General features: G+C 39.9%; 1 protein-coding gene across 1 annotated transcript in view; it reads left to right on the top strand.

Moving 5' to 3' along the window:
- Window positions 1–23000, top strand: part of LOC115430341 (netrin receptor UNC5D-like) — a 217099-nt gene extending 194099 nt beyond the window's left edge. Inside the window, 9 exon segments of the mRNA XM_030150301.1 lie at window positions 721–870; window positions 1269–1487; window positions 2320–2404; window positions 7051–7222; window positions 11515–11745; window positions 16606–16755; window positions 19082–19246; window positions 19524–19702; window positions 21067–23000. Of these exon segments, the coding sequence (XP_030006161.1) occupies window positions 721–870; window positions 1269–1487; window positions 2320–2404; window positions 7051–7222; window positions 11515–11745; window positions 16606–16755; window positions 19082–19246; window positions 19524–19702; window positions 21067–21265 (1550 nt within the window). The 3' untranslated portion in view covers window positions 21266–23000.
- Window positions 23001–23805: the final 805 nt, after the last annotated feature.

The following is a 23805-nucleotide window of genomic DNA, read 5'->3' as shown; positions in this document are numbered from 1 at the left end:
TGCTTTACTAGTTTCAGCTACTTCCTGTAGCCTTCGTCAGAAGTCTCACAATGATGTTGCTGTGACACGTGTTATGGGCTGCTCCGGAGGTTTGGCACAACTTCAGTGTGACGCTTCTGACAAAAGCTACAGGAAGTAGCTGAAACTAGTAAAGCAAGTAAACAAATAACCACCCCTGTCTTGATAAATTAATTATCTACAATAATTGTATGTGAAAGACAGTGTGAAACTACCAGAAAAAAAGATATAATCAACTAAACTAATACAAACAGTCAAATATACCTGTTTGCATAAATTGTGGAGCCTCTGTCCAAATAAGACCAAAAGCAGATACTCCACATTCGTACAATTAGAGATTCAGCAGTTTATTTTTTTTAACAGCAATAGATGTGTTTGGTTTGTTTTTACTTAATTTTACTAAATTTTTTGTCATTTTAATTGTTTTAAATATATGTCACATTCTGACCATAATTAATCATTTTAAACCCCAAGTGACTCTGGTTTCTTGATTCCTCAGGAATAAATGTTGACATTTATTGTGATTATTATTGTCAACAACTGACATGAATATTTTTATCATGGTAATATTTCAGATCAACAGGAATGGGACGTCGTACAGTCTGTAGGTGTGTTGTGTCCTAATATTTTTTGTCCATATAGTGGATGTTAATTTAATACTTAGATGAGTATTTTCTCTTTGTATGTTTCTTTTTTTTTCAGCAAACCCTCTGTTGATAAATTCATCCATGCAGCCTGATCTGACAGTGTCACGTACCTACACCAGCCCCATGTGCTTTCAGGACTCCATCGACAAAGAGCTGATGGCCGAGCGCTCGCTTCTTGACCCCTTGCCCGATCTCCAGGTCAAAGGTCAGAGAAATCAGCTGCTCTGACAGCCTGTGTTTTTAGTGATGGACTGCTCTCTGAAAGGGAAGGAATTGCAGTATAGTGTTCAGTTCTGCTTTTGCAGTCAGCAGCATATGTCATCTGGATTTGGACTTTTTTTCCCCCTCATATGACAATAAGAAAGCTTTTATCTAAAGGAAAAAAATCTTACTGAATTAAAGTGGAATTGGTTGGGCTGGGCAGCTCCAGTCTGAAACCGTTACAGTAATAATGCCATAATGTTGCTTGTTTTATTCTGTTATGTGTATCTGGGCTGCTGCAGTTAAATTTGATGTCATTTCCTTATCAACTCCCAGTGTCATGATCAGGACCTAGGTTGGGTTACCAGCCACAAAGTAATATCTCTTTCACTGTATCTCCAGGGGTGGCAGAAAGAGCAGAATACCACGTCATGTCCCACCCTCAGACATTTCCGAGGGGTTTAGCTCCAGACTATAGAGGGGTTGCAGTTGGGACGACACTAGGCAGAAGAGGAAAGAACCTGTTCACCCCACAAGTCTCACTGACTCTCAACAGGCCTCTCCACAAAGCTACAGCAGTGTTTGGGCATGCAGGAGGCAAGCTGGTGGTGCCTAACACAGGTGAGCTCTTGTGGGTTTATTTTGATATAATATATTTCTTGTACTAGAGAAAAAAAAAAAAAAAAAAACACTCAGATTCACACCATCACTGACACAATAGCAAATCTTCTGCAGAGCGCCTGGTGTTGCATTTCGAACTTGTTTGACCTTGTCATTGTTGGTCTGCAACGAAAATGTGAAAATGTCATCGATCGACCCTGTAACATGAATAGGAATATATTATTTACTGAAGTGATGAACTTAGACAGCGCTGGCATTTTGAACCGACCAGTCCCTCCTGACAAACCCAATCAGGATTTCTCACATTTTGTCATGTGTTACTAAGCACTTTTTTTTTTTTTTGTACAGTGCTCTCTTTCCTAAAACTTTACCACATCAGTCCCTTTAATAGCAACGTAAATATCCACCCGTTTAAAGCACATACTGTATATATTATAAAGAAACGGTGATGTAAACCTGCAACACTCAGCTTATTGAGGCGGCTCTTTTGCATGGCCTACATTCATTGTCCTGTCCCCCGAGGGGTTTGATGTACTGCTGAGTGGATTGGCAGTAATTTTTTAGGATGTGTGTTGCATCCTAACATTTTGTGTACTGTATATACGAGAGTGTTTATGCCTTCAAAAGAGACAGTCTCCGTGTGTGTATTTGTGACAGGGAGACCGTTGGCAGCATTGATTCAGACCTTCGGGACTTGCTTCAGTCAACTTTTTCCGGGGCCACCACCTCCTCGACTGTCACCTTCCGTAAGGAGAGCTGACAGCCGAGCAGGTGTGTGCGCGTGTGTTGCCTGTGCGTTGTTCAGTTTTTTTGCATGTCGCCGTCTCTGCAGGTATTAGTCTGTTGGTGCCTCATGGAGGGATCGCAGAAGACACTACCTGGGAAATGTACATGATCATCAACCAGGAGGACAGCAGGTGAGGGACTCTGACTGAGACGCTGCAGTCTGCTACATGGTCTGCTCTCTTTTAATCTTTCAACCTGTCGCACCTTGTCTCTCATCTCCGCTCCTGCCTCGTCGTCTCCTCCTCTGTCAGGCCTTCGTGTAACACAAACATGCACGGATACAAAAAAGAGCCTCTCAAACTGACCCACTTACTGTACGCACGCACAGATGCAAATATTTTCCCACCCAGCATGTGGTCCTTGCTCATCTTGCATATGCTACGGTGGAGGACATGATGTGTCACAAATACACTGGCAGCTACAGAGAGATTGCATTACTGCCTTAAGCAACTGTCTCAGCAGAGAAAGATATACTCCACAACTCCAAGGGGTGTTTTTGTGTTTGTAGACATAACTCCAACAGTATCTCCCTCTTCCATGACTGGGTAAAGTGGTGAATATTGTGAACTTTGTAAAATCATCATGACAGGTATTATTGATTAAGTTTTCGGTTAGATGGAACGTGATATGCTACATCGTTCGATGACTATTGCCTGCCAGCGGGAGCTTATTTCTATATCTTTGCCTTTGAGATACTCACAAACCTAATACCTACAGAAGAATGGCATCAAAGGGAGAAAAAAAATACATGTAATGCTTCTGACTTATTTGTAATGAAGCCCAAAAAGCTATCTGACACCCTGAAGTCAATTTTAGATACGTTAAAGCAGACAGTATCGACAGGTAACCATGTCTGTGCCCAACATGCTGGCAAGATATCATCTTCACAACAAAGCTAACACTGTACGCTTCTCACTAAAGTTCGATTAATATATCTGAGGGACAATCCAGAATGACATTTAGTGCGATCTGAAAGGCATCTGTCACCTCCACCCACCCATTAAGAGCTCAGGGTCATGTGGGTACAGATACAGATCACAGGTCACTTATAGTTTGCAGCTCAGAGCTCAGTTAGTGGGCAGCTTGCACACTTCCCTGCCTAAAGTCTCCCCAATTCAGCCAAGCCTCTGCCCTCCGGGCTCCTGCTTTGCTCTGATAAGCCTGATGCTGTTTACTTCTCCGGCTGTCGTTTTAGAAGCTGCAGGAGCCGTGCACCACTGAGCTGTCAGTCAAACCCTATCTTCTGACAGCTGCAGAGTCCAGGGGAGAAATTGAATCCTTTCTTCCCATTCAAACCTCGGCCATCTACATAAGACGATGCTTTCCTCAGCAAAGAATAGGAATCGATCAGCTCTGGCTTGGTTTCAGGTGTTCACAAGAGCTTCTGCACATCCTCTGGGCTTTACTAGGTTGTTTTGTGTGTGATCTTCTCCAGCTCAGCGGGTGACTGTGGGTAGGCCAAGGACAGAATCATGCAGTGTAACAAAAGATGCCTGATATGATGTGACTTGCACAACATTGACTGAAGATTTTTTAAGGCATGCATTGCAGGGAGGCAAGTGCATGTTTACTTCTCTGTAGTGTCAGTCATGTCTTCCTCAAACTAGGTTACTTAAAATTTGGCTGAGTTTATGTTGTTCTAATACATTATATAGGATGTTTAAAAAAAAAACTATACATTTTGAAAAATTACCCCCAGTTCCGCATTTGATAATTTTGGGAATTTTCTTTTATGGACATCAGTAGGTAGGGGATTGATGGATATTTGTCCAAATTTACAGACCCAGGTTTTCATACATGAGTGAGCAGGAGCAAATTGCGCAATCCAAGTTAAAACTGGTTTGCGCGAAGTAGCGGTGGGATTTAAATCCAATCAAAGGTCATGGGAGGGGACAATGGGCATCCATCTTGTTTTCCACACAATTGCCAGGTTACAGCATCAACACTTTGGCCACCATGTCAGCTTCATTTCTTTACCCATGGCAGCTGTTCCTGCTTTTCAAAGTTAATTCAACTTGTTTAGGCCTGAAAATACCACTGAGGACAGGCCGAGTTAGGGTTAGGGTTAACCCTTACCCTAACCCTTTGATTGGATTTAAATCCCACCACTACTTCGCGCAAACCAGTTTTAACTTTGATTGCACAATTTGCCCCTGTTCACTCATGTATGAAAGCCTGGGTCTGTAAATTTGGACAAATGTCCACCAATCCCCTACCTACTGATGTAAAAAAAAAAAAAGAAAATTCCAAAAATTGTCAAATGCGGAACTGGGGATAATTTTTTCAAAATGTATGTTTGTTTGTTTTTATTCACCCTGTATAGCCCCTTCAGCCTGATTGTTGCTGCACATATACACTGTCGCCCATAAAGTTGGAATTTGACTGAATTGACCACCACCCCCAGTCTAATGGACAGTGCAATACTGACCCTGCCTCAGTGCAACAGTTACGACACATGGACCTTGTTATATATTCTATTTGTTGTACATATTTCTTATCTGTAGTATAGAGTTAGCTTTTTGTATATTTCAGCAGTTTTTGTTGTATTTTAGTTGATATGTGTATTTAATATTTTATCTTGTGACTTTCGTACTTCGCTTACATTTTTCAGGATTTTGTGTCATATTTTACACTAATTGTTTTTGCTGCTAAACAGAACAGAGCTGCTAAACAGATTTTCATTGTTCCTTTGACAAGTGACAATAAAATTCTATTCTATTCTATTCTATTCTATTCTATTCTATTCTATTCTATTCTGTTTCTTTTTATTTCTATTCATACTCATCAATAATCAGCTTTGACCAGGGGCAATGATTACATACTGACTCCAGAATAAATCATTTGAACTCATCACTGCAAATACATTTTTAGGTGAAACAGGACACATATGAAGCCCAAAACTCAAGCATGCAAATGAATGATGGTGGAGGTGGGGAAAAACAACAAAAACAAGCAAGACTCAAAATTGTTATTCAATGCAGACAGAATATTTTATTATGTTTTATAACATGGGCTCAGGAGGATCTTCCAAAGAGGCAATTTTCACCCGAAAGCAGCACCAAAGCCGATCGTGTTGTGCATTTTGGCTCATTAGTAGCAGGATTTTTATCAGACAATTGATATCCGAAGCCCCAGTGAAATACAACCGCAGTCATATGCACATCTAAATTTCCACATTTTTCTCCAGTAATTTGAAAAAACCAACCCAGTGAGTATAAAGTTAAGGAAACTGTCATTTTAGAAAATCCAGTGAGCCCCCATCTTCAGCCTGTTGGCAAAGTGGAAATGAGTTAGTCAGATATTCATGGAATGATGTCAAAATGTGATCTGTTTCCGAACAAATATGTTGACATCGTGCTGAAGACTATTGTGTGGAAAACTAAAAGATGTACAATATATGGAGGCACATATGACTGTGACTGCACTAATAACCCTGAACTATTACTGGATCTATGTTGGAGCCACTACCCCGCAGTGATATTTCTTTGTTCTTGTAACCACATTCAGAGATGCTAAATAACCATCTTTAATCTTTGCTCACAGGCAATCTGGCTAATTACCATAGTCTCAGCAGCAGGTAACCTTGCTTTTCTCCGAGCCTGGGGCTGATTAGTGCAAAAGTGCAGCTGCAGGGCCACAGTGCTGTCTGAATGTGAGATTTTATTTTTAGACAGCTGATCGTAACCCCTTTTTAATGTTTTTGGGTTGATTGGTAACAGTAAAATTAAAAATAAAGTCTCACACAACATAGGGAATTGAGCTTTTATCAGCTCAGTTCAAAGATGATATCAGTTATTGATCCAGTAATGTAGACTTTCATGTTACTATCCTGTTACAAAGTCCAATTCTCAACTGAAAAGCTTAAACCTGCAAAATATTGTTAATTATTTATAAACATGACTAAAGCAAGTCAATAATTAAAGAAGGTGCTCATTCATTTTCATGTTCGTGGTAGTTTCAACTCCAGTATTATAACGGGAATAACATTCATTTTGCATACAGAGTACTTCTGTTTTTCTCACTGAAAGTGTTTTGATGCTAATACTTCTGTATGTTTACTTACAAATTGTAGTCAAAGACTTCGATCTGAGTACTTCTTGAGAAGTAACTCATTTTCATTTTATGGGTGTTTCCTGTTTGTGTATACACAGACACTTAACACATTTGTGATGCTCCCCTACCTACATGTCAGGGTCTGCCTCTGCAGCAGTTATATTAATGATGTGTAGAAAATATCCATGCTGCTCCAGCGACAACAGCACCAATATCATGTCCTCTGTATGTGAGGTGTCCAGCCGGGCCAGCTGCATGACTGATGGTGGTCCCATCGATTGCTCTCAGTCTTCAGGGCTTCCAGCCAAGATTACGCCCCTGGCCAAGAGCAGCTTGGCCCAGCTAATCTGTCACCAGGCCGGCCAGAGCAGGCTTCATAAGCTCCATCGACCCACAAAGCTTACACGCTGTGTGCTAAAGCCTGTCCTCCCCAGCCCTACTGTCCATTAGTCTTGGTGCTTTAATCTTCCTCTATCTGTGTGTCTGTGTGTCAGCTAGTCAGGGATTGATTCATTATGAGTGTCCAAGGATTTGAGTTTACTTTATTTATAAGCTGGGGTCACACTCTGTCCTGTCTGCATGTTTTTAAGCAGTGATTTATCAGTTATATGTTTTTTGCTTGATTAAAATGCAGCCAGGAAATCATTGTCATCATAACTTTTTTCCATTATTATTAATCATTGTATGTCATGTTAATGTATGCCCCAAACCTCTGTGTTTGCAGTACTCTGTCTGATGATGGGTCTGAGATCTTCTTGAGTCCAGCAGTCACATATGGCCCACCAGGCCTGGACCTGTCCTGTCCCATTGCCATGACCATAGCACATTGTGCTGAGGTTTCTGCTGATAACTGGACCATCCGGCTAAAGAGACACATGCAGGACAACAAATGGGAGGTGAGCACACTGTTATCATCAGCTTTTGTAATCTGGTCCAAATTTTGTGATGTATCATCTATTCAAAACGTTAACAAGTACAAAGACACAACTTGCACCAGAATATCGACATGATCTGATAAACGGCACCCACTTATTTTGATGAAAATGTTCATCCTGCAGTAGAGTCATGCAAGCATCAAGCTGATTTCAGGGTTGCCAACTCAGATTTGTCATTCTGCATAAAATACAAGCTTTCATGGCTCTACCTCGTGCTGTCATAAATCCAAAAAATGGCATTGCTTTTCTTTTTCAGTCTGCTAATAATGATTATGAAACATTGCTCTCGACCATAAAAAAGAGGTATTGAATAATATTAAAGCACAGTATAAAGCAAACCTGTGTACATAGTATACATGGCTTCTGTTTTAGTGCATCAGTGGGTATTTCAGCCATTATGACGAGACAGTGAAATGAGATAGTAAAACCTAGATTTATGTTACTCCTAGATTTTCAGCCAGTTTATTGGGCCACAAACCATAAATATTTAATCTATATTGCAGACCAATTTTGTAAAATGTTTGAGATCAAATAGCAGCAAGAGATCACTTTTTTCTGTCAGGAAGTGTTGGAGTTGAACTAAAACATAGAGATGATCTACGGCTAAAACGAGAAAACAGGAGACTGTAATTCTGTATTTCTGTGAGCTCTAGTCTTAAACAGGTAAACAGAAGGCACATCTCTCCATATTCTACATCAATGGTGTCAAAGTCATTTTAGTTCAGGGGCTGCATTCAACCCAATATGATCTGAAGTGGGCCGGACCAGTAAAATAATAACATACAACCTATAAATAATGTCAACTTCAAATCTTTGTCTATGTTTTAGAGTGAAAAAAGAAAAATTACATTGACATGACAATGTTTACATCTAAAAACTATACTTTAAAAATGTGAAAAACACAAACAACCATGAAAAGATTCAAATTTAGTTTGAAAAGTTAAGTGCAATTTTTACAGTATTATGCCTCAGCTTCTGATTTACACATGTTTATTAAAAATTACAGATCGCAGTGGATCTACAAATACACAAAACGTTTAGTAACAGGCAGAACATTGGTAAAATTGCAAGGACTTCTCTTAAGACATTTCATGTTGTTCATATTTGTTCAGGTTAGTCACATTTTTGCGTGAAAGGATAGTTCGTACATGTAGATATTTTCATGTAATTTGTAAAATGTCACATTTTTCTTTTCTAGTCCAATCCTTGTCCTTTCTCCAAACCTAAACTCTTTGTCTAGTCTAGTGACAGATCACCATGGCAGTAGATTTGTTTGTTATGCGTCCCTAAAATGAGTCCAGGGTGCTCCAACATTAGTTCCACCTGCTACATGTTCTAACCTGAAGAAAAAAAAAACACACAAGAGTGATCCCATGATCCCCCTTGCAAGCCTTCACACACACCCCCATAGTTTGAGAAACACTGGTCTAGTGGGACATTCACTGTTTTCAGCGTTACTGCTCATGCTCTCATCACTATTACTTTCAGCAGCAACTGTGATTGTTTTTAGCTTAAAATAAAATAAAACCAAAATGAGAAAAGGAATAGCTGACAGATAACTTAAAATACCAACAACTTCTCGTGGCGAGAATGTGTCAGGAGAACATCTGGTGTCATCCCCACATGTACATCTATATTTAATAACGTACTGAGTTCATGAGGAAAATCTGTGCTGTGCAACGACAATGTTAAATGTTGCACTGATGGTATGATAATTCACCAAACCTAACTGAAACCAATTAATTGGATTCCAGCAAAATGGTTGGCTGGAACTTCATGGATTTCTCATTTCAGATGGTCCTTTGCACTGTGTTTATCTTTTTCTGTGTTAAAAAAGACACCTTATCAGTCAGCATTACTTGCATCACTGTTGAAAATAAACTCTATTAATACCCTGTTGTGATACTAATTTACTTAAAAAAAAATGCAATACTCAGCTGAAGCAAGGTGCTGTAACCAAACAATCTTTGCAATCAAGAAAACATGATGAACAACATGCTAACTCCAGGCTGCAGGAGGTCCCCTGTTTCATCAAAAACGTGTCAAAACATGCAAATAGCTGCACTGCCCATAAATTTCAAAATGGGCACTAGAGCTTCTGTTATTGAATCTGTTTTAATCAAGGTTTATGGAGAGGACAGTTTTCCCTTCAAGCCTGAAGTTGACCGCACTCACCGCACCCTGCGTTCCCCTGCCACCATTAAATGTCCCTCTGGGAGCCACGACTGCCCGCCTGCATTTGTACGAACTGATTTTAACCCATAAAGACCCAGAGCTACTTCTATGGCACTTACAAAAATTATATTTTTCTCCATTTAGCCTTTCTTAAGTGATTTATCACAATTTATTATAATATGATCCTGTGCATTTTGCATTATGTAAATGAAAATCAGGTATTTTAATTCACTGATCATGTAAATGTTCATAAAAGCTCAGATTAAAGTTGAGGGTTATTAGATTATAAACAGAAAGCTGAAGAAAAAGTGACTTTTGCTGTAAAATATATCATTAACTGAACATAATCCAAGCATTTCCAGCCACTGTCATTGATCCAGCTCCATGAGTTTCACTGGGGAATCAATGTTGTAGAAGATGACGGTGTTTCAATGTTCACTACAGAGCCTCTGAACGTCCAAATGGGTCATATCTGATGACCATGAAAAGATGTCAAACTGTACACAACGATTATTTACATGTATTGATTGGATTAGTGGATTAAACAGGTATTAAACAGTTTAGATCAGTAGATGATTGATGGGGAACCAGATCATCTTCTCCCCAGTCTCTGTGAGAACCTCTTCCATACCTGCAGCAGAGTCCTCTATTCTGACTTGGTGCTCTTTCATAAAAACACCCTTTCAGAGACACTCTTCAACCCTGCCCTTAAATGTGACAGTACTTCACAGTTTCACAGACTCGTTCAGACATTTGACTTCAATCCAAACACCCTCTATCCATTTTCTTGTGCTTTTTCAGCAGACGAGACATTTCAAAGATGCTCTTTTAATGTTTAACTAACCTCATCAAAAAGCTGTATGGACCTCACTGAGGCAGCGCGTCCCCAGAGCCACAGAGTTTACATGACCTTGGAGGGCCTGTGGCTCTCACCCAGCCTGGTCCTTTCACTCCATGTGACATTTACACAGATGTAATTTGCCAGCAGACATGCTGCACAAAAGGGAGCTATCATACGACCCATCACGATGGGTGCTATATGCCTAAGAAAAGGAGAGAATAGAGGAGGGAGTCTGAGAAGAAGGAGAAGTCAGACAGATGGGTTCAGGAAAAGAGGAAGGGATGCTCTGCGAGAAAACGCAACATTGTGACCCATCTCTGTCACTGTGAAATAATGAGCCCTTTATCTCAGGAAGGATGCTTACTCAAAACCTAATCTCTTGAATTAGCGCTATAAAAGGAGATGGAGGTCTCTCTGCCGCCCTCTCTCTCCTTCCTTTTCTCTCCTCTCTTTCGCTCCATCTGCCTCTCAGTGCCATTCCCATTAAAGCGTGCACTTTTGTACCGCTAGAGTTTGACTCCATCATTTCTCCCTGGCTGCCTGGCGGGGATGAGCTATGTCATGGAGATCCCTCATGTCTGCAGCGCTAATGGAGCAGGTTTAGGAAGCTGTGGTCCACTAAATTACCCTGGAATGCTTTATATGCCTTAGCTGGGCCATATGCAGAGGGGACCCGTGGGTCACAGTCATGTTTCAAAGGTGATTTAGGAAGGATTGAGCACAGGATGAAGAGCAATTGGCCATCAGACACAATTGCACCCTGCTAATCTGTTTTGTCAGGAATACTGTATCCCCATCTGTTTAGAGAGATGTGTCATTATTTATTTGGCTCTTATTCAGTGTTAAAATATTACTGATCCTGGTACTTTCCATTTCACTGTTCACACTGTCTTTTGTGGTACAATCATAACCATTTTTATAATATCCAACAACGCATTTCTTTCAGTTGAATACATGTTGAATGTATGTATTATCAATATCTCTTGCCTGATAAATCAAAGAGCTGCTTCACAAGTCTTTCTCACTCACCAAACATATTCTTGGCAATAATTGAAATGTCAGTGATAATGAATCCGTACACTCCCGTCTACACTGTCGGTTGCTGAATCATCAAAATTTAACATCCAAATTTATGAGCTGGACAGCTCTTCAGAGATAGCATGTGCACAGAATTCATTTGCAAGCTGAAAAGAAGTATTAATAATTGAAAATATGCAATGTATCTTTCTCTTTGAAGGAAGTGATGTCCGTGGATGAGGAGAGCACTTCCTGTTACTGTCTCCTGGCGGCTCAGCGGTGTCATGTGCTGTTGGAGCAGCCGGGTCGCTACGCCCTGGTGGGGGAGCTGCTGAACCAGGAGGCTGCAAAGCGACTGAGACTGGCTGTGTTTGGCAGTCCAGATCCCAGCAACGCTCTGGGCTTCACCCTCAGGGTCTACTGCGTGGATGACACGCCCCATGCATTTCAGGTAAAAGAAAACCCATTGCAGGTGAAATATTATTTTAATTTAGATAGTTGAAGTCTTAAGTTTAATCACATATTAGTCAGTAGTAGTTAGTGTTTTAAGAAAGGATTCCTTTGTTTCACTAGTGAGTGGTAAAGTTCTTAGGATAGTATGGGTCACATCTTGGTCAACATACCAAACTGACAGATTTATGAACACAGGACTTATGCTGCGTTCCAGACTGTTTTTTGAGCCTGTAAGTCACGACTTTGAACCACTACTCACGACTTTGTAACATTCCAGGAAAATCACGCCAAAGTGCCTGAGCGCAAGGAATTGTGGTAGCTAGATGTAAACAAACCAGCATGGTGGACTGTACGTTATGCTCATTTACAATCATTTCTATCCCAGAGGTGTTTGCTTTTTGCTTATTTGAGGGAAACAGAGGAGTAAAAACGGTGCATAAGGCAAGATAATAATAATAATAATAATAATAATAATAATAATAATAATAATAATAATAATAATGGATTAGATTTATATAGCGCTTTTCTATGAACGCATACTCAAAGCACGGACAGTGGATCCATTATTCATTCACTCTCACATTCTCCCTCTGGTGGTGGTAAACTACATTTGTAGCCACAGCTGCCCTGGGGCAGGCTGACAGAAGTGTGGCTGCCAATTTGTGCCTTTGGCCCCTCCAACCACTACGAAACATTCATACACCAGTGTGAGTAGCAGCACTGGAGGCAAGGAGGGTGAAGTGTCTTGCCCAAGGACACAACAGCACATGACTGGGACGGAGCAGGATTCAAACCGCCAACCCTTCGGTTATTGGATGACCCACTGTACCATCTGAGCCATGGCCGCCCATGAGAAGCTGTTCTACCTTTTATGTTATGTTATTTGGATATTTGGATACGTATTTGGCATTAATTTGTTCTTGCACTCAGTGGACTAAAAACTAGCTAACGCTAGAGCAGCTGCTGATTATGCAGAATATTTCCAGATAAATAATGTCAGAGCAATACCTTGTTTTAATAAAAAATCTGCATAAACACCTCATCCATGGGGGCTGCCATTGCTATGTGATGTCAGAACTCAGAACTGTGAGTACATGGATCTAGTACGAATTCACAGGTGGGAAGTCACAGGTTTGACTGCCATTCCAGTGCCTGTTCACCTGTAGAAGGTTGGAAAAACACGAGTTATGGGTTGCCTGGAATGCAGCATTAGGTTTTACCTTAGGTACAATTTAAATACATGTCCCCATAGGATTGTAAACCACAGGAGATCAGATGTAAACACACTGTCAATATAGGGTTAAACATCTGCTTAACTTTAGTCAGGTAACACCAGACCATTTTCTGTGACCCAACCCACTTAGCCCACAAGGGGTCATCCCATAATTTGAAGATCATTTTACAAGGATTATAAAAGTGATGTGCTTTGGAATGTCTGGATCCATTTCCTGCTTGTTGTGGATCCTCAGCGCTGAGTTGTACTTTGTGGTCAGATCAAGTCAAAATTAAATTTATAAAAATGAGACCGAAAAGAATCCTGACTTATTCTTGGATCTCTTAACAAAAGAACACGTTTACACAGGTGTCCAGACAGTACTTACCTACTATCGTATACATTGTAGTAAAGTGACTTTTTAAGTTCAAGTTCTGGTTGTGGCTGTGGCTGATGGACCCGCTTAGAAGAATTGCTGTTTGAATTTTTTTGTGCTCCATTGAAGTTCTGCCTGTTCGGTAACGTTGCCACTGGGAGATGCTTGATGACTATGAGACAAAGAGGGACTTTTAATTACAAAGACAACAGATGCTCCAAGGTTGCTTTCTTGCCCTTTTTTTGTGTGTAATTTAATTTGCACTCTGTTAATTAAATGTGTTTCAACATTGCATTCTATGTGACGAATATGTGAACACTTTCAAATGAGACACTTTCGCAGATGCAACACCAAGCTAATCAGGGTGTAGTTTGTGAAAAGTTTGCCCTTCCCCTCTGTGATTGTGCTCAATAAAAAGCATAAAGCACTTCTTTTAATTCAAGGATAATGCAGCCAGAAAACACTTTTCGCAAGAGTGCATACACACCCACATCCTTGCTTAAATAGTAATCTTGCGGACAGTCATCCTGTATAGCTGATATTGCCTTCAGAGCAGTCGTCCTGCGCGCTTAAGGTTTCATTCAAGAGGCAGAATTGCATCTGAACAAAGAAAAATTGGATGTAGGTGCCAAGAGCCAATTCATTCTGCCTCTCCATCAGTCAGACATTGTTATTTGTTCATTTGTTCTTTTTTTGTTGGCTTTTGTTTGTTGTTCATACGACAATTAATTTCCCCTGTGAGTTTGAAGCAGGAATCGATCAGGTTGAAGACAGCCTGTATGCTTTGCATTTCCCCTCTCTGCACTGTGTGACTGAGAGGGTAAGCACCATGGGCACAGGACTCACACCCATCCCTCCTGCACGCTTCAAGTGCAATCAATCTAAACACAAGAGCACAACAAACACCACAGTGTATAGGAACGCAGGGACACGTACTACGTTACTGTTATTTAATAGATCTGAAAAAACTATAGTATCACAAAGAAGTAGCAAACCCGATGTGTCACAAGAAAATATGCTGACAAAAGACTTGCATAATCTGTTTATATTTTCCATATATCTTGTCTCTGTTTACAACCCAGTGTGTTTGACTAACAAATCGCGCTATTCTCTTAATCAGATTTTTAGCCTGCGATGTCATTTATCACCCGTGTATTCTGTCACTTTGATCCATTTTGGTTCCTTGTTGTCAGCATCCAGGGCGCTGGAAGAGAGGGAGGGCACTACTAAAATTTTTAGATTTTACAGTCAGTGATACCGTTTGAAAGCTCGAAAATTCACTTTGCATTACATTACCAGCAGTGCTGTGGAAGCTGAAGAGATTTTGTGCAAATATTTCACATTTTCAGTAATATATCTGGACTAATCAGCAACTGTACGAAATAAGAGGAGCTTATATTACTTTTTTTTTCTTTTATTTCCCATCGTGTACATTTTCCGGGAAAAAAAAAGCACTTATATAACAACATCCATATAGAGTTTCAATCATCACTTCTGACCCTCTGTCAGCATGTAGTGGTATATTTACCTATAAGGACCCTTTCCACTGGCTGTATTATCTATTTTTCTCTTGTTTTGCTGTGTTGACCTACTGAACATACACACTACCCAATGGGGAACAATATAAAAAACAAACAACTCCAATTTTATGGCTCTCTCCTCTTTCTACTCTTCTCACAAACACACAGTTCTGTCTGAGACACAAAACTCTGGACAAATCCCACACATCCTCACAGACCTTTAGCCTGTTGACTCTGACAGACCTGTCAGCAACACACACAAGAGAAATGAGGAGGTTTGCCTCTAGAAGATTCCATTAGAGATTTGCAAAGGTGTGGGTGTGCTTTTAGAATATAACCACCATGACAAGAGCATATTGATTTTCTTATTTCCCTCTTTTTTTTTTTGCTGCATTCTTTGCTGTCACCATTTAGCCTTTACTCATTCAACCACCAAATAAAACTACTCAAAATGTTGGTAATTACATCAAAAGGGTTATATCTGAATATATTATTTTCAGTAAACAGAATATGTAACATTTCTTAATCATATAGGAATACCTTCTTTTGTCAGGTTTTCCGACCATACATACTCCAGAGTGTGATGGCTTGTTGTAATGTTGTTTTTGATTGGTTCTCTATTGGAATTTAGACCGCTGTTGCATCTCATCTGCCATTGAAATCAATGCGTCTTCCTCCGAGTCAATGATTTTCAAACTTTATACCGCGCATTGTGTAGAACTAACCTGCACATTAAATATGCAAAACAGAAATATGACTCTTTGTGGAAAAAATGTAGTGAAAAGTCATATTTTTTTCTGTTTTATAACATTTGCTGCTAGCACGTTAAGTGGAGACTTGTGGTCAATTGTGGGCAGAAGACGAAAAAATAAGACTCCCCAAATAGTCTCCTGATCCATCCTTCTTTTCCCTATCAGTACCCTCTGGAGGCAAAACTGTAGGGATTTTTAACTATTCATCAATATAGCTTGTAAGATAGAGTGACCACTAGCTAAACTCTGAATTTGGCTAGTAATCAATGCAGCTCATAAGCCTGTAGTCTAACATAGATTAGTTGATACTGATAATAATACAGGAAAGGTAAAACATATTTACATGAATTTTATCTAATTAAAAATAAAGATTTTAGCTTAATTCTGCACACCACTGTAGGGAGGTTGCATATCACTAGTAGTAACAGAACCATGGCTCCACTCCTTTCAGTGTTAGAAATTCAACAATACTTACTTTCTGAAACATTGTAATAGTGCCTAATTATCAGTAATTGAGCTCTTTTGATGTCCACACTGCCTGATTTAAAAAAAAATACTAATGGCTTTAGTGTCATTGTATAAAACATGATAAAGTAATCAAACAGTAATATTACATTACTTTATGAACTCAGTCAGTTGTTGATTTTTTTTTTTTTTTTACATTTTTAACAGGGTATCTAGGAAAAGAATGAAAAAATGTGCCATATGTCAAAAGTAACCTTCCCGTCACTGCATGAAACACACCCTTCAAGGGGCAATTCCGACTCTATTATCCAATTCACACCTTGTAGCAGGACTTCCAGCAGTTCACAAGAATACAGGATTACTGTGGAATATGTGTGGCCAGAAACATTTTGCTGTTTGTCAGCAGCTTTTTTTCCCTGAGTCTAACAACCACATGAAATATCTGAACTTCTGTCTACTTCCCTACCCCTGCTTCACCTCCCACCGAAAAAAAAAAACAACAAAAAAAAACACCCATCCCTTTCTTTATCAGGAGGTGGCAGTAACTGAGCGCAGCAGGGGCGGGCGGCTGCTGGAGGAGCCTAAAATGATGCTGTTCAGGGGGAACACTTTCAGCCTCCAGGTGTCCATCCAGGACGTCCCACAGTTACTCTGGAGCATCAAGCCTTTCACCACCTGCCAGGTAGGTTCCTTCTAACTGTGTGTATGTGTGTGTGTGAACCGGTGTCATCTCCTGTGAAGCAATGTGAAACAGCAGACAGGTTCATTTACAGTCCAGTTTTAATGTAATCCAAGGTGCACTTCATTGGGTCACAGACCTGGGAAGAAGCTGTGTACCTTCATCTTCCCAGCGTACTCTGTTCCTCCTTCAGAGCGTTCCCCTTTATCTGTTTTCTCATAAGGTCACATCAAAGCTGAAGGGCAGCAGCAAGGGCACAGCAGGAGATCACTAACGCCAGCTATCTTATCCCCACACACAACCTTATAGAATTAATTATGACTGCCAGCCACACACTCACACACACATGCACACACATCCTATAGTTACCCTCCTAGGGGTCTACATGCTGCGTGTTCTTCTATGCCCTGTGATGTTTATCCCACCAGTGACATCCTATTAGTAGAATTAGCCCACTACACTGCTTCCAGAATACCAACAAGGTTTTCTTAGACAGGGAAGAGACGGGGTCCTACAGGGAAGATGGCTGTAGGCTTTCATTCAGACACCACTCCGAGAGCAGGCTTTTATAAGAAGCTGTCCTCATGTCTGATGTATCTTAAGAGGGGATGATTCATCTATAAAACAGTTTTTGACCTGTTCTCACCGCACCGACGTCTGGGTCATGCAGTAGTTAGTAATGGAAGTCAAAATTGGCTTTTAGATTCCATTCACTCCAAAGCTCTGTTACTGTTGGCTTTTCAGCTGCTGCTTTCAGGGCAAACGGCAGAGCTGGTTGCGGAAATTAGGCCATTTTTGTCCTAATTCTATTATCATATTACATTTCTTGATCTAACAAAGTCACAGGCTTCAAGGCATATTTGGATTATCAGAATCTTTCCTCATGACATGTACTCTGCTTAGGTCATAAATGTATGGAATTAGAATTGTAAGCAATATTTGCTTTGCTTTAGGCGGCAATTGAATGGTAATATAAATGAAAAATAAACCATTTTCTCAGGCCGCTCTCAGCACAACATATCGTTTATAAGTGAGATCAGTCATGTTCATTCAAATTTTATGACATTTTTGCCATAATGAGAAGCATTTTACGATGTTAACCCTTTTAACCCCTGACGTGCCTGAGGTGAGCATTGTGATTGTATGATTTATTTTAAATATTCATAAAAATTCAACTATTTGCTCAAAAGGAAAAATGTCAGAACGTGATGTTAGAATAGACTTTGTGCTTTCCATAGACATCTGAGCATGCTCAGTGCACCCCCCACCACCTGTGGAATGGGGGGCACAACACAGGGCAGTGAGTTTTTGGGCTTTTTGTTTTTCCTTTTTTTTTTTTTCCTTTTTTTTTTTTTTTACACAGTTTCCTTGTGGTTTTTGTTTTTACTTTTGTTTGCAGTGTTGTGGGGATTAGCTTTTCTTTCTTTTTTTTTTTTTTTTACTGTGTTTTTACCATGTTTTGACCATGTAAAAGTTTTTGGGAGTTCAACCAGGTGCCAAATATTTAGAAAAAAAGAGCCCCAAAACAAAAACTGCTTGGTCAAAATTCAATTTATTTATTCATTTATTTTTTTATTGATGAAATATATACAAAAGTATACAAACGTTTCAGAATGGAATGCAATTACATCCTTTATAACATAACAAAGGTATAACAATGAATGAAAAAAAAAGCTTGAGGCAACATTAAATTTTTCACACAGACTCCTTGTTTTAAATTCTTTCCAATTAAAACTTTGCTCAGTGCTTTCTAAATAAGATAGCAGTACAACTCTAAAACCAACATTCAAATATTTGTTGTTGTTCAGTGTGTTCCAGTTCACAGTTCATGTTCAAGTTTGTTTCTAAATCTCTTACTGATGTACATTCTGAGTGCCTTATTGAGTAAAAACCTGTCAAACTTCAATTCCTCTCTTTGTCTTTTTCTCTTATTTTACCTCATTTTGACCCTAAAACACACAGTAAAACAAAACCACTGAAGAAAAGGAACACAAGCACATACTCACAGCAGCTTTTCTGACACTTCTACAAATTCACATAACAAGTTTACCTGGGATAACGTCTCAGGGGTTAAAGGGTTAACCGGATATACGTCTGTTTTAACTCATGCCCACTAGTGATGGGTAAACTCCTCGATTAGGTAACATCATCGATTAGCTAAAAAGGCCACTCATTTGGTCTTAATTAATCATGTGAACAGCGAAGTGGGCGGCAATGGTGGATCTGAATAATAAATGCCGTTAGTAAGGATTTAATGAGTTTGTTGTCTCCTTTGCCTAATCCCTTCATCGTTCTCCCTGTCCACCCTCGGCCTCTCCTGGCTCTGCAGGAGTTCTCCTTTACTCAGGTGTGGGCCAGTAACCAGCATCCCCTGCAGTGTGCCTTCTCTTTGGAGCGATACAGCCACTCCTCGTCTCAGCTCTCCTGCAAGATCAGTGTCCGACAGGTCAAAGGCGAGGAGCAGATACTGCAGATCTATACATCTGTGGTGGAGGTGAGCGACTCGTTTTTTAAAAGAGAGAAACAGAGGGCGCCTGGTGCGTGGGCAGTCGTGCAGCTTGTTAATAGGTTCTTTTATTACGCTGAATAACTCTTGATTTGATTTAAGGGCCTGCTTAATGAGCCTCTCAGGGAGCTTTTCATATAGATGCACAATGTCTCAATAAGTCCTTGTCCTTGTCTTCAAATTGAGGAACTGAAATTTTCACCCTGTAACTATCAAGATCATCCAGACAGCTCGTTTTTTTTTTTCTTTTTCTTTTTTTTTGCAGAATGAAAAGGGAGTGGTTCCTTTTTTCACTCAGTCGGACTGTACCATCACCTCTCAGACAGGGTCAAGGGCCTTTAAAATCCCCCTGTCCATCCGTCAGCGGATTAGCGCCACTTTTGACACCACTAATGCCAAGGGGAAGGACTGGCAGCTCCTGGCTCAAAAGCTCCACATAGACAGGTATGAATTATAGCAATTTTAAACCTACATTTCACCTTCAGACTTTATTGTATTCATTTGACATTTTCCTTTGGCTGAGTCACCACGCTCAGATATCTCATGAAGCAGCTATGTGCTGTTATATTTTGTTTATGAAGTTCTACAGCAGAATAATGACTTGAAAGCAGGAATGTCACATTTTCAAAAGCACATTCTAGTCTCTCCACCATGCTAATGCTGGTCCCACTTTGAATACTATTTTTAATCTAGGATTTAGGCACTGTGTCAGCCCTAATCTTCCATCACCAACCAGCCTTCAGTAACACACCACACTGCTGATTTCATTATAGATCTAGAAACACATGCACAGAAAAAGAGAGATAGAAAGACAGAGAGGGAGAGAGGTGTAAGGGCCAACTTTAGCACAGTCGGAATAACTGCAGAGACGATGTTTTGCAGAAATCTGAAAGATTGGTCTGCTGACAGGCCAGCCTCTGGCAAGAGAACGTGTTCATGTTAGCGTTCCTCATTAGCAGCATCTCTGCATGTGCTCTGTCCACTAACCTCCTGCTTAACTCACCATGGGTCCTGCCAGGTCTGTGTTTGCGTAGGCTGTGGAGGTTTTTAGTTGTTTGTAGATGGGTGATATGTATTTGTGCTTCAGAATAGAAGTCAATAATCAAGTGCTTATAGCCATGGAGTCTCTTAAGATCTGTGCAGTCAGCCCCAACACACACATGATGGAGAGAAAGTATTGAAAGTGAGTATTCTCTTTGTCTATCCAGCTGGAGAAACATGAGAGGGAAAAGTTAACCAAGTAACAGTCACTGGAACTATATGATTAAGACATTCAGTCCAAAAGCAAGCAGATGTTACTGAGGAACAGGAAAAGATTTCAAACATATGTTGGTGCGAGTTAAACATACCCATATATGCATGTAATGTGAATGTGTCTCCCTAGTTTAGATGATAGTTCTAATTATTTTGTCTGACTCTGTGGAGACATCATAATGAGGAGGGGGTAGAGGGGGAAAGCTAAGGGCAAAAAGGAGATCAGAGGGCTTCATTGTAATGAAACAGTGCACTCTGTTGGATGGGTGTTAAAACAACAACAGAGGAGGGGAAAAAAATGAAACGCAATCTTGCTTGGAGCTTTTTATTCTGCTGTAAGTGAGCATGTCACTGATTTTTTTATGCTAATGCCCATTTTTTAACTTAATTAAAAAGGTATTGTTTTGTGGTAATAGTGCAGTGCAGTATAATCCATGCAATTCATCCACATGACCACTACTAACGAATACCACTGGCACTCTCATTTGTTCTCAGCAATTATTCTTTATCACATGTTCTACCCTAAAGATATGTTCCATTTTCCTGTCCTGCAGGAACCTGTGCTACTTTGCCTGTCAGGAGAGCCCATCATCAGTCATTCTGAGTCTTTGGGAAGCCCAGCACCAGGACTCAGGAGACCTGGACTCTCTGGCCAGTGCCCTCGAGGAAATTGGCAAAGTCCAGTCCTCCAGGACCGCCACTTTTGGCTGCAATGAAGAAGAGCTGGACTCTGAATTCACTCAACTTGGGTAGGGCAGTGGTCCTGCATCCTGCAGATCACGATGAACCTTTCCTGCATGACCACTGGTGATCTGGTGTACTAGCTAAAATACAATGAGGAGAGGGGGTGCAGAAGGACACCAGGGAAGCTCTGTATTGGACTGTTATTAACGGGACACCTCTGTTAAAATAAAGGGTACATGCAGACAGACAGAAACAAATGAGAAAAAAGCTAATAAATGAGGAACAAATGGAGAGAGACTTCAGTTTTCTGTTGCAACACACCAACAAACCATTTTGAAAAAGGGATATAAGCTCTCACCCTATCTTTGACTGAGAAGCATCAGCTCCTGACAAGATCGATTTCAGTAACCTGTATTCAAGGATTATGGATATCTGTGTTAGAGGACTCTGCACATAAGATTGAGTATGTTTTCGACAGACTGCCAATCAATCATGCCGTGTTGTGACCTTGCCAGGATAGGCCATGCTGGGTACTTGCCCTCCGACAGTCCTCTCTGCTGTCAAAAGATTCAGTGTAATGTCATCCTTTTGCCCTTTTTCTGGTATTCTACGCCACCTCTAAGATGACTGTTTGGTTAGGTGAAAAACAGGAAGGAGTATTGGATCGATGTTGGCAAACAGTTTGTCGACTCTTTAAGGCCAGAATCCTGAATCACATAGTGATGACTTTGTGATTATTTCCACTGATTTTTAGAGAATCTGTTGATTTACAAATGTTAAAAAGGAACATAATGATGTGCTAGAGAAGCTTTCATGGTGTTAAATTGGCATAAATTTCGTGGATTCAATCAATATGTTAAAAAATCACTACCATATAATGTGCAGCATCCTGTTTCAGCCCCACGGTCAGCACATGTTGTCAATGCAAAAGCAGCATAACATGATAAATCATACAAGACAGTCAGTGGAAACATTTAAAACCCACCACACTGTTATGGTTGATGACTCAGTGTGCACTTTTTGGACACCGTGGGGCTGAATTTTATTTGACTTTGCCATTTGATTTTAACTCTTCTTAATGTGTGGCTTGACTGGAACTGCCTTTTTTCAGATTGCATTTTACAACAGACACCTGGACAGCATTACTTGGAGAACGGTCCACTCTCACTCAATCTTCTCTGTTTTTTAAAATTTTTCCTCCCAGGCAGAGCCAGCATCCACTTGAACAAAGATATCCTAACTAGGAATATCCCTCTATTAATTTGCTCCACCTGTCCCTAAACTTAATAAAGTGACTTTGTGTTGAACTCTGTGTTGGTTCTCTCTTTTCATCTGCTTAATGAATTCAACTCTTGGCCACACATCCCGTACATACAATGGACAAATCAGCTGCAGTCAATCGCTGAAAAAAAAAAAATGTATTCAGCAGAGAGATGAAACAGAGACCCATGCAAAGTCCAATTTGTAGAGAGATGTAAAAGCAATGTAAGCACTTGTTAAGACTTTGATTTGCCGATCATTGCCAATTTACGATGTTGATGTTAAATTGTGAAGCTGTTTTAACCGCAACAAAAAGGAAATCTAGCTTGGACTGAAGTAGTTCTTAAAAAAAAAAAAAAAAAAAAATTCCCATTGAGACATAACGTATCTTGCAAGAGATGTGATTTATATGTGAAAGAGGCTTCAATGTATCGTATCTGTCTCTGGGTTCTTAACGTGATCAAATTTGCAGACCGTACAGAGTGTTAACTCTTTGGATTGGCCTAGCTCTTGTAAGGGGGAACTTTCTTAAAACTACTTGAATGAGAAAAAAGTTTATTCCTGCTGATATAGTTTAGGATAAGATCATTGTTCATCCAGCAACAGTGACTGAAAAAAAAACAACTTTGATGCTTTTACATACAGTTGCGGAAAAAATTATTAGACCACCCCTTGTTTTCTTCAATTTTTTTGTTAATTTTAATGCCTGGTACAACTAAAAGTACATTTGTTTGGACAAATATAATGATAACAACAAAAATAGCTCCTAAGAATTTATTTTCAGAGCTGATATCTGCGATTTTCCATGGTTTTCTTGATAATAACCAAAATCACTGACGTTCTTACATCAATATCTATGGCATTATACTGACAAAAACAGTTCTTTTAGGCATTCCATGTTTTCTGTTCTGTCTGTTTTAGTCACATGATACACACAGGCCTTAGTACTTGATTGCATAACTATTGTTGCTGATGACTTTTGATGGTCTAATCATTTTTTCTGTGACTGTAGATTGAGACCTGAAATTCTGGTTTCAAGGAGAACCAACTGCCAAACAATCAAACTTAAAATGTTGCATACCTCAGCAAGTCATTCTGCCTAAATGGATGAACATGCACAGGCAAACTTTATTGGAATAATTATCTCCTCTAGTTGTAAATGTCACTGTGCAAAAAGGGAACAGTACGACTTACGCTACCAGTCAAAAGTTTGGACTCGCCTGGTTTTTCTTTATTTTCATGACTAATTACATTGTAGATTCTCACTGAAGGCATCAAAACTATGGAATTATGTAGTTAAAAGTAAATATGACATAACTCATGACATGTTTTATATTTTACATTCTTCA

The sequence above is a fragment of the Sphaeramia orbicularis genome, chromosome 12 (assembly GCF_902148855.1).
Source record: "Sphaeramia orbicularis chromosome 12, fSphaOr1.1, whole genome shotgun sequence".
In the NCBI taxonomy this organism is placed as follows: domain Eukaryota; kingdom Metazoa; phylum Chordata; class Actinopteri; order Kurtiformes; family Apogonidae; genus Sphaeramia; species Sphaeramia orbicularis.
This window is presented reverse-complemented; position numbering and strand designations above follow the sequence as displayed.